Source organism: Mus caroli, unplaced genomic scaffold, assembly GCF_978045245.1.
Source record: "Mus caroli unplaced genomic scaffold, Mus_caroli_1 scaffold_16, whole genome shotgun sequence".
In the NCBI taxonomy this organism is placed as follows: Eukaryota; Metazoa; Chordata; class Mammalia; order Rodentia; family Muridae; genus Mus; species Mus caroli.
This window is the reverse complement of record NW_028227271.1, coordinates 28,948,215-28,959,853: the sequence shown is the minus strand read 5'-3', so window position 1 is coordinate 28,959,853 and position 11,639 is coordinate 28,948,215. Positions and strand designations below refer to the sequence as shown.

The window sequence follows — 11,639 nt, the reverse complement described above, 5'->3', positions numbered from 1 at the left end:
CTCTTTAAAGATTTATTTATTTATTATATATAAGTACACTGTAGCTGTCTTCAGACATTCCAGAAGAGCTAGTCAGATCTCGCTACGGATGGTTGTGAACCACCATGTGGTTGCTGGGATTTCAACTCTGGACCTTTGGAAGAGCAGTCGGGTGCTCTTACCCACTGAGCCATCTCACCAGCCCTACAAGCCACATCTATTTGGTTATAGACCACTGTTGTGCACATCTTACTTCATGACTTGGAGTGTCTGATAACACCCAGCTCATGATGGGCAGTTCACGTTGCATGGTAACTAGGTGTCCTATTGTCAATCATTCAGTTTTGCCTAAAGCCCAATAGCAAACTACGATCAATTTTTCAAAGGGAGAATAGTTGTTTGCAGATGATTTTGCTCCAAAATCCCAAAGCTCTCTTCTGTGATTCAGGTATAGAGTCCTGCCAGAGGCTCCAAACATGATGTCCATCTGACACTGACACCTCAAGTACCATTCCAGTCTGCTGGATCATATGGTCCTAGTGGTAGAGAAGCCTGCACAGCAGCCTGGACCTGTTGGAGAGCCTTCTCCAATTCCAGGACCCACACAAAGCTAGAAGCTTTCTGAGTCACATGATAAATTGGCTTGCGCAATACACCCAAGTGAGGATTTGGCTGTCTCTAGAATCCAAATAGACACGTGAAATGTTGTGCTTCTTTCTTGGATGTAGGAAGGACCAGGTACAATAACTTATCTTTCACCTTAGAAGGAATAGGTCTTCATGCTCCACACTACTGTACTCCTAAGAATTTCATTGAGGTAGAGGGCCCTTGAATTTTGGTTGGATTTATTTCTCATCTGATATGCATATGTGTTACCAATAAATCCAAAGTGGTTGCTACTTCCTGCTCACTTGGTCCAATCAGCATAATGTCATCAATATAGTATGTACACCCATGTGATATTTTGTGGAAGAGACAAATGATCAAGATCCTTTCTAATGACATTATAACACAGGGCTGGAGATGTACAATATCCTTGAGACAAAAGTGTAAATTTATACTGCTTTCTTGCCAACTGAAAGTAAATTGCTTCTTGTGGTCCTTAGGGACAGGTCCTGAGAAGAAGGCATTTGCTAGATCAATAGATGCATACCAGGTACCAGGAGATGTGTTAATTTGCTCAAGTAATGAAACTACATCTGGTACAGCAGATAAAATTGTAGTTACTACCTGATTTAGTTTTCCATAGTAAACTGTCATTCTCCATAATCCACATGTCTAATGCTCTGGCCAGATTGGAGTGTTAATCGGTGTGTCCTTTCAAGTCCTTTATAGTAGCACTAATTTCTGCAATTCCTCCAGGAATACCATACTGGTTTTGATTCACTATGTTTTTTGGTAGAGGCAACTCTGAAGGCATCCATTTAGTCTTTCCAACCATAATAGCCCTCACTCCACAGGACAGGGAACCAATGTGAGAATTCTGCCAATTTCTAAGTATATCTATTCCACTTATACTTTCTGGAAGAGGGGAAATAACCACAGGATGTATTCTCTGACCTACTGGACCTACTGTGAGTCATATATCAGTCAAAACTCCATTAATCACCTCCTTTTCATTAGCTCCTAGTTTAACTGGGGGGCCACCCCTTCCCTCTGTTTTTCTGAGACAGGGTTTCTCTGTGTAGCTCTGGCTGTCCTGAAACTCAATTTATAGACCAGAATGGACTTAAATTCACAAAGGTCTGCCTGTCTGTGCCTCCTGACTGCTGAGATTACAAGTTTTCTTTTTAGAGGTGGAATTATGTTTGTGTGAGTTTGTTGATAGATTACTTTCTTGCTTTTTCTAGGGTGTAGTTTCATTCCTTCTGTTGGTGTTTTCCATCTATTATCCTTTATAGGACTGGATTTGTGGAAAGATATTGCATAAATTAGGTTTTGCATGGAATATCTTGTTTTCTCCATCTATGGTGATTGAGAGTTTTGCTGGGTATAGTAGACTGGGCTGGCATTTGTGTTCTCTTAGGGTCTGCATAACATCTGTCCAGGATCTTCTGGCTTTCATAGTCTCTGGTAAGAAATCTGGTGTAATTCTGATAGGTCTGCCTTTATATGTTGCTTGACCTTTGTCTCTTACTGCTTTTAAAATTCTCTCTTTGTTTAGTGCATTTGGTGTTTTGATTATTATGTGATGGGAGGAATCTCTTATCTGGTCGAGTCTATTTGGAGTTCTGTAGGCTTCTTGTATGTTCATGGACATTTCTTTTTTTAGGTTAGGGAAGTTTTCTTCTATAATTTTGTTGAAGATATTTCCTGGCCCTTTAAGTTGGTAATCTTCACTCTCTTCTATATCTATTATCCTTAAGTTTAGTCTTCTCATTGTGCCTGGATTTCCTGGATGTTTTGGGTTAGATTTTTGCTTTTTGCATTCTCTTTCACTGTAGTGTCAATATTTTCTATGGTATCTTCTGCACCTGAGATTCTCTCCTCAATCTTTTGTATTCTGTTGGTGATGCTTGCATCTATGGCTCTTGATCTCTGTCCTAGGTTTTCTAACTCCAGGGTTGTCTCCCTTTGTGATTTCTTTATTGTTTCTATTTCCATTTTTAGATCCTGGCTGGTTTTGTTCCTTTTCTTTCCTTTGCCTGTTTGTTTTCTCCTGTAACTCTTTAAGGGATCGTTGTGTTTCCTCTTCAAGGGCTTCTAGTAGCTTACCTGTGTTCTCCTATATTTCTTTAAGGGAGTTATTTATGTCCTTCTTAAAGTCCTCTATTGTTGTGGGTAGCCCTTGGGCTAATTATATTTGATGTTGATTCTGTTCTCCTGTAAGGGATTATGAACAAGGAATGAGTCAGCACTCAGGTGATTTTCTCTAATCTTACTTCCCACCTTAATTTGTAAAATAAAGGAGAACTGATGATTGGGCAGATAAAAGGTGGAGAGGAAGGAGAGAGAGAAGAAGGAGAAAATGGAAGAGGGAGAGGAGAGAGGATGCAGAGGAGGAGGAAGAAGAAGAAAAGCAGAGCAGAAGCACATGGCCTGGAGAAACCACAAGTTCTAAGGGGTCTCATAAGTTGTGGAAAATGGTTGTGTAGCAGTAGATCTGCCCAATCTATGCGCACAGCATGTAATCAAATTAACTGTTGTGTTTTCATTGCTGGGGCATATTTGAGAGGAGATTAACCACAACACTCTATTATCACGGGATGTGATTTTAAATCAGAGTCTTGCTTTTCTGGTTTATTGGGCTCTCCAGGGCTTGCTGTGTTGGGAGAACTGGGCTCTGATGATGCCAAGAAGACTTGGTTTGTGTTGTTTATGTTTGTGCTCTTGCCGCTTGCCATCTGGTTATCTCTGGTGTTAGGAAATGATCACATACTACTTGCAGAACTGGGAATAATCTCAAGATCAACCCTCTCCCTGTCCATCTCTGACTTGCTTCCTTAGGTGCTCACTTTTACTCATGGGCTCACCACATTCATCTTCACAGGCACTGACAATCAAAGAACTTGCAGGTAATGCAGGTCCCCAATCTTTAGTTTTGTTTGTTGGTCACTGATAAATTATTCTCTCTTTGTTTTTTGTTTGTTTGTTTGTTTGTTTTGTTTTTGTTTTTTGTTTGGATTTTTGAGACAGGGTTTCTTTGTACAGCCCTGACTGTTCTGGAACTCACTTTGTAGACAAGGCTGGGTTTGAACTCAGAAATCTGCATGTCTTTGCCTCCCAAGTGCTGGGATTAAAAGCATGAGCCACCACTGCCCACCTTATTCTCTCTTTGTATAGATATTTATGTGATCAGATTGTAGTTTTCCCATAGGACTTTTTCCTTTATTGCCTATAGTCAGGTGACTGTTGTATCAACGGGTGAATTGTCTGCTATCATCCATATTTTAATTTGCCAGCCACAATGCCAGTTACCCAGATACATGTCTCCTTCAGCCTAGTAGGATGTTCTCCCTTCCCAGGGAGGTCTTGGGAACTTAAACTTTATTTGATCCCTACTCAAAATGGAAGTCTTATTCCAAATTGTGGAGAGCTCTTGGTGATGCTGGAAGGATATTGGCAAGAATTTGACATTGGGCTAGGACAAGAAAGTAGGCTCAAGATGTTGATCATCTTGATACATCCATGAATACTATGGGACTTTAATTATTGTCTTATTTGTTCTGCACTATCTTTTTTTATGCTTTAGAACTGATCGCTGGGCATGGTGGCACATGTCTTTAATCCCAGCACTTGGGAGGCAGAGGCAGGCCGATTTCTGAGTTTGAGGCCAGCCTGGTCTACAAAGTGAGTTTCAGGATGGCCATGGCTATACAGAGAAACCCGGTCTCCAAAACCAAAAAAACAGAAAACAAAACCAAACTAAAAAGAACTGATCATATTCTTTGTCTGTACCTAGCAGGATATACAAGTAGATGTTAAAAAAAAATTAGCCTGAATCAGCCTTGACACTAGCTGGAGTCATATTATAGTGTTGTCTAATTATTTTTATTTCTTTTTGATCCTTACTCCCTCCATTGAGACCCTGTTGACTGACTAAGCTGGGTTGGTCACCATTTCGATTCTCATATTGGTACAGGTGTGTCTCTCTTATTTTGGGGTCCATCCCAGGGGCAAAAACATAAAAGATTTTACACAGATGTAGGAAGTGCTGCCAGGTGGTTTGGTTCAGGTCCAATCTTATTGTGGCTAACTATATAAATCAATTCTAACTGACTTGTGCTGTGATTGGTTTCCCAAAACACCAAAACCGAATATAACAGAATCTGCATTCAATCAAAGCATGAGAAAGTCTAGTAACAGCAAATAAGAAAATTTGTACCATCTGTAAAGGCACAAGTTTCCAGGCTACATAGGTAATAGTTACTTGGCCTTAACAATGTACCTAGGCCTTAGCTGGATGGTTTATTTACTGTGTCAGGGTAAGGTGCCACAGAATAGATGGCCTTGAAGAATTGGACAGTCCTCAGCTACATGCTACTTTGACCAGTACTGCTTTACTGTGCTTTAACCTCTAACCTCTTACCTCTAACCTTTGCCCTAATTCTTCGTCACACTGTACTCAAGATGGCCTTGGGGTTACAACCTCCTCATCTATTAAATCTCCTTTCAACGTGTATGTGTGTGTGTGTGTGTTTGTGTGTGTGTGTTTGTGGGTGTGTTTGTGTGTGTGTGTGTTTGTGTGTGTGTGTGTGTTTGTGTGTGTGTGTTTCCATAGAGTTCATAATAGGTGGGGGAAAATAATAATGAGGATGAGGTATGAAAAAAATTCCAAAGAGCCTGATTTTAGTACCATTGCTGGGCTAATACATCTAGAGTCTGATGCAGATCATTATATTTTGTCCATATTTAGTTAAGCACAGCACACATTTGGAAGAAGTATTCAGCTAATGATCAACTCAGCTCCATGAGTACAGTAAAACTTAATACATGTTGACATTGAAGATATTTACATACAGCTTCATCCATAAGATGGTTTCTGGTTGACTTAGAAACAATGCTCAAGATAATGATATAGGAAGAATAACTGGATTGAGGTGAATGTAATGACTACTGGTGTCAGAGTTGGCCTGGTCCCAAGATTAGATAGTCACTCAGGCTGTTGTAAAATACAAAGGATATCTCTGACCAGGATGAATTTTATAACCTAGAAGCAATGGTTAAGGTTTTAAAGGGAACTGGTCTGGGGACGTAAAAAATAAATACTTAAAGTTGCAGTCCAAGCCTGGCTCATCAGACAGGAAAACATCACCAGGTTGTGATATACTTGAACTACATTGAGTCCTGGCATTCCAGGAGAGGTAAGGCAAAAGCCACTACAGGAAATGGCTTCCATTTCTAGACTAAAAGAATCTGACAGGGCAGCCCCTACCCACCATTGATTGCTCATCTCCTGGGCTTCCCCACCACAAGCAAGTGCTCCTTGGAAGTGCCCTGTGCTGATGTGTGGCTTGATGATGCTTCTTCACATGCACGAGACCCTGGATTCCTATCCACCAATGGGGGTGTAAAGGGGGAGGAAGGGGGCTGAGGAGATGGTTACATAAAGAAGGCACAGTGCAACCAAACAGTGCTCACCAGGCAAAGTACAGAGGTCTAAACCAGCCACAACACAAGCTCTGGGTTCAGCAAGAGCCTTTACCTCTGCAGATGAAGCACAGTGCTCTTTATCTCCCTCTCTCTTCCTGCTGCATCATTCCTAATGGAAGCCTTCCCAATCCAAGTGGTCCCCCACTCTGACCTGGCTAACATGGGAGAGCTACTGTGGGTTATTGAAAGGGCAGAGATGTGAACTAACAAGGCAGGATTCTGTGGACTCAGTGTAGCATAAGAAAAACAGAGAATATGGCTGGGAGAACAAAGGGTTTATTGGACTCAACAGGGGTCATTGACAGGCACACATGGGAACCCTGCAGGACCCCAGATACTAATGTATGGATGGTGATGGCATAATACCTTGGAATACTGTCTCTTCCATTGCTGGCCACATGCCTCCAGGGCCAAGAATAGCAAACCACAAGTAAATGGCATTCCAAGAAGTACAGATTTGAAAGCCCTAGAGAGGAGTGGGGCACTTACCCAGCAGGGGCTATAAAGGTGAAACAGGGTGTTCCACACACTATCCCCACATTGGACCTTCTATAACATATAATTTGTCACTCAAGGACTCCAGGAAAGAGTGGTCGCACATGAGGATAAAAGGAAAAGGGTGGGGTTCATTGGAAGGACCATCAGAGCAAGGTCTGCAGGAGGACTGAGCTCAGGTTGAACAGAAGCACCCCTGTCATGGTCCAGGTGCTGCCTCCAGTGGGAACTGCTGCATTGCAGAAGTCTTCCTTGCAACAGAAAGAGTTCTCCTTGATGTTAGGATCCCTGATTGGCACATCAGCAGGGCAGAAAGCAAGGCACCGAAGGTTCTTTAGTTTCATTCTTTGAGAGCCTGCAAGAAATCAGGGAGTGACTCATTTCTTATGCAGGGGCCACAGAGCATCCCAATATCTGGGCCACATGCCACTAGGCTTGGATGGCCCAGAGTTGTCTGTAAGGCATGTTGAAGTCAGACATAGTAGCTCAGACTTGCAATCTAGAAATTGGAAGACCGAGGCAGGAGCATTTTTATGAGCTCAATCCCAAACTGGGCTACATGGGGACTCGTAGTCTATCCTGGGGTTAGAATGAGACCCTGCCTCAAATAACGAACAAGATGAAAATCAAAACTGTGGGCTGGTAAGGAGGCTTGGTGGATAAACTGCTTATGTGCACAAGCATGAAAACCCCAGTTCCCATCACTAGAGTGCACCAAAACATAGGCATGGGTGGTGGCCTGATTGTATCTCTGTGCTTAGGAGACAAAGATGGAGATCCCTTAGGTAAGGTAGACCAGCTCAACCTGCAAGTTTGGGGTTCAGTGTGAGAACCATCCTCAGTACATAAAATAGTTGTCACAGATGATACCCATCACCTTCTGGGTCCCATACACTATACCTCCCCAGTGCATGACATCCACACATGTGTAAACATGTGCCCTAACACATACTGTGCTGGGGAAGCAGCTCATTCAGTGAAGTGCTTGCCACATGGAAGCCTAAGGACCTGAGTTCAATCCCCACAACCATGTAAAGACGCAGCCAATCATGGGAGTGCTGGTTATGAGCTGTATGCTGGGGCAGGGAATCAGGAGGTCCTGAGAACTCTCTGCTAACTCCCTCCTGTCCACCCCCAGCACACTTTCCAAATCCTAGGTCTCAGTGAAAGATCTTGTCTCAATAAACAAGGTGGTTGGGACTGGAGACATGGCTCAGCAGTTAAAAGCGCTTGTTGCTCTTACAGAAGCCCACGGTTTGGGCTCCATACTGCACAGCGTGATTTAATTATAATCATCCCTAATTCCAGTTCCAAGAGAACCAAAACTCATTTGCATAAAACAAGTAGACAGTGCCTAAAGAATGGTACTTAAGGATGTCCTCCTAGCTTTACATATATTACATTACATAAGTCATACATGAGCACCCACACTTATAGAAATACACACACACACACACACACACACATACACACACACACACACACACACACACACACACACACACACACACACACACAAGACACAGCACAGTACAAGATCACTCAGTGGCACAGCAGAAAGGGCAACCAGCTTCTCAGACTTTTGCAGTGCCCCAGGCAGTTATATCGAGGAGACCTTCTCTAGGAGGCAGGCAGGCTGTGGTCAGGAACAGGAAACTGTAAAACAGGGTGGGGCTGCTCCTCTCTTGTCTATCTGAGCATATGCCTGGAGACTGGCACTTTGGAGGATCTGATATGTCCTAAGGTCTACTTTCTATCAACATTCCTAAGTCATTCCTTTAGCCTAAACTCCAGATTCCTTCATTATATGCAAAGACTCACTAGATGCTTCCAGCTCTCCTGGTCTGTCAGTGAGCCAGTGAGACCCTAGACCTAAAGTACAGGCAGGAGCATCACATGACTACTCTGGTAACCAAGGGAGATGATGAACACTGTGCATGGCAATGGGCAGCCGGGTTTGATGATCCACATCCCAGCACATCCATGGACCCCAACAGCCCCCACTTTTCAGGAGTCCCACAACAACCCCAGAAAAGCTCTATTTTGGTAGGGGAACCAAGTCCATAACAAGGACCCAGGCATGACATTTTCTCCAAAGCCTTCCTCAGCCATTTTTATATAGGTCACAGGGAACTTACCGTCAACCATTTCTACGTTTTGAGCAATGCAGAATCCATCAGTGAAGTGGCAGGAAACTAATGGGCAGGAAGTCTCGAATGGGACTCCTTCGCACTGGTAGCACAGCAGTCCCTGAGCTGAGAGAGAAGTTAATACAGGAGAACTAGGACATGCAATTTCTAGCCCAGACCCTCCTCTCCAATATAGTTTTTTTCTTTTTTATTTTTTCTTTTTTCTTTTTTTATTTTTTACAAGATTTATTTATTCTTTTTTCTCTTTATTATATATATATATATATATACATATATATATATATATAATTTTTTATTAGGTATTTTCCTCATTTACATTTCCAATTCTATCCTGCACACAGCTGCTGGCTGCTAAGGCAGAACAAGGACATTACTGCACAGTCACCTCCACCAAAACAAAAGTGAACCAAGAGCCACCATTGTTCAAATATGCTCGGTACTGCTGTCTCATCTAGCCAGGCCCACAGGAGACACGTGCACCGCAAGAGATATTAGAGAGAAATTCGCCATATTGGGAAGACTTAGATATCAAATGTCTGCCGAAGCAGTGAGTGGATGTGTAAGTAGGTAGTGGGGCCACCAGATGGGGAGGGCTTTTCTGACCTGTTCAATCCTACAAGTGCAGAGGTGGACCTTGTGTATTGGAGCATGACAGAGCAGTGAACATCCCAGGGTGCAGCTCAAACTGAGGCTCACCATAAGGCTTCCCGCAACACAGATGAAACTAGTAGTATAGGGGTATCTGAGAGCTGAGACCTCTTAGAGTAGCACCCAGCTCTCATATAAAATGGGCTGGGGCATAAGAAAAAGGCAAATGCCAACCAAAAATCAAGGATTGCAAACCACTTGACTTGGCAGCCGGGTCAGGAAAAGAAGCCTCTGCCAGTTTGATCGCACACAGGCCAGGGTCCTGACTGGGAGGTCAGGGCAGCAGGGTATAGTCTAAGGACAGGCTGCTCTGGTGGCCAAGGTTTGTGGCATAGGTAGTTTGGTCCTAGAGTCCTTCTGGCATATTTTGTTGGTTGCTAGGCAGGCAACCAGTAAAGACCCAGTACAGACCCAGTAAAGCATCCCAGTACAGGAGGTTTCACCAACCACAAGCCCATTCCCAATCTCATGACACCAGCACAACTCAGGTACTGGGTACACAATGGAGGTGCAGGTGTACCCACAACCCCGAGTCCCTTTTCCATCTCCATGGTATCCTTCTGCCCCTCTCTCATTTTCCATCTCACCTCTTCCTGCACACAGTAGGGCCACAAGGAGAATCAGCACACAGGACTTTGTAGCATGAGTACTGTCCATCCTCAGAGAAGGGCTGCACAGATAAAACCTTGGAAGTTGAAGTCAGTTAATAGACCCCCAATCACATCCCTGGGCTCTCACACAGCTCAGGCATCCAATCCTCAGTCCCTGCAAGCCTCCACACAGCTTTCCCCAAGGAATTCATGTCTGCCTACTTCTCTCATCATCCACCCACCCAGTGTTTCCTTCCTAATCCCACACTCCCAACCCCAGCCCTATCCTGAGAGCTCATCCCTTTGTCACCTAGCAGCTCCCTCCTGACACCAGTCCTTACTTCTGCTCTGACCAGGGTGCAGGCACAGTGGCAAGGTCTGTCAGAAGTGGATTGAAATAAACACTTTACTTTTTCTCAGCTCCTCCCAGTTGGCATCCTGAAAAGGGAGGGTGGCGGTGGGTTTTGGTTCTTATTTCCTCAAGCCCAACATGTTTATTGAGTAAGACTTAGCCAGATTTGTATAGCAATTGGAGAGGGAAGACCCTGCGGTTGGGTAGGGACCATGGTGCTGGAGGACTAAGAGTGCAGATGGGCAGGAACCATTTGTGACTTGTGCTTGCAATTCAGAAAGCCAGGGAAGTAGGTAAAATTTTTGGCCTTTTCCTGGGTTTTGTTCTGTTTTGCTTTATGTTTTGTTTTTGTTTCTTTTTGAGACAGAGTTTCACTGTGTAGCTTTGGCTGTCCTGGGACTTGCTCTGCAGATGAGGCAGGCTTCAACCCATAGCCATCATAAGCATGTCCTGCAGTTGCTGCTTCTGCCACCACCACTAGCCTTTTTTCCTGTTTCTAAATAAAAGGTATGGGTTGCAGTGGCTCAGAGCCCATGCCCCTCCTTTTTATAAGCAGGCAAATGACTAACAAATGCTTGGAGACTGTTTCTGCTGAGCAGGCCCCCAACAGGCTCTTGCATTCCCAAATTGTGAGCCTTGAGTGAGGACCTTGCTGACAACTGGGATGGAAGTCACTAAGCAGTGTCTGATGTGTTAGGTGATGTATGGGGCTGCGGGCAGGTAGCTGGACCCTGGATCCTTTTCATGGCACAGGCTGTGTAATGCAGAGGATGAATGACCCCAGTGTCTCTGCTGCCCAGAAGCCTCCATGAAGAAGACACATTCTCATTCTTCCTGCTCCAGTTTTCATGTTGCCTGTCACTTCAGCTATGAAGGCCTAGCAAAGAGTTTCCCTGATCTTTATGTCACCACCATGTGGCATAGTATTCTATTAACTTAAGCATCTGTGACTCAGCCTTGGGACAAGCATCAGGGCCCCCACAACACCCAGAGGCATAGTTTCCTAACCTCATGCAGCATAGAGCCTAGTAAGTAGCCCCACTTAAGTGTCTGCAAGGCACTGATACAGGTTAGCGTGGGAAGACTGGGCACTGAATGAGACCTGAGCTGAAGTCATCCTGCGATAACACCACAGCTAATGAACAGCTATGCTCAGAGGACAACTGAGTCACGAAATGGACCACAGAATGAGTGAAGCTGATTGCATCCACTTAAGCAGGCAAAGCAGCAAAGGGAAGGAAGCCAGAGGCTCAGAAACCATCAGGCAGATTCTCTTGATGGAAGTCACAGTGCTGAACTTAGAGTCTTGGTCTTTGTGTCATCTCCGGTCCA

At 44.0% G+C, this 11,639-nt stretch overlaps 1 protein-coding gene across 1 annotated transcript; it reads right to left on the bottom strand.

The window, feature by feature from the left end:
* Nucleotides 1-6,332: 6,332 nt before the first annotated feature.
* On the bottom strand, nt 6,333-10,325 carry LOC110288453 (lymphocyte antigen 6C2-like). Its single transcript, XM_085831388.1, has 4 exons — nt 10,297-10,325; nt 9,953-10,035; nt 8,706-8,822; nt 6,333-6,922 (listed from the first exon to the last, which is right to left on the bottom strand). The coding sequence occupies exons 2-4, from the start codon at nt 10,020-10,022 to the stop codon at nt 6,714-6,716; spliced, it is 396 nt and encodes a 131-aa protein (XP_085687514.1). The 5' UTR covers nt 10,023-10,035; nt 10,297-10,325; the 3' UTR covers nt 6,333-6,713.
* Nucleotides 10,326-11,639: the final 1,314 nt, after the last annotated feature.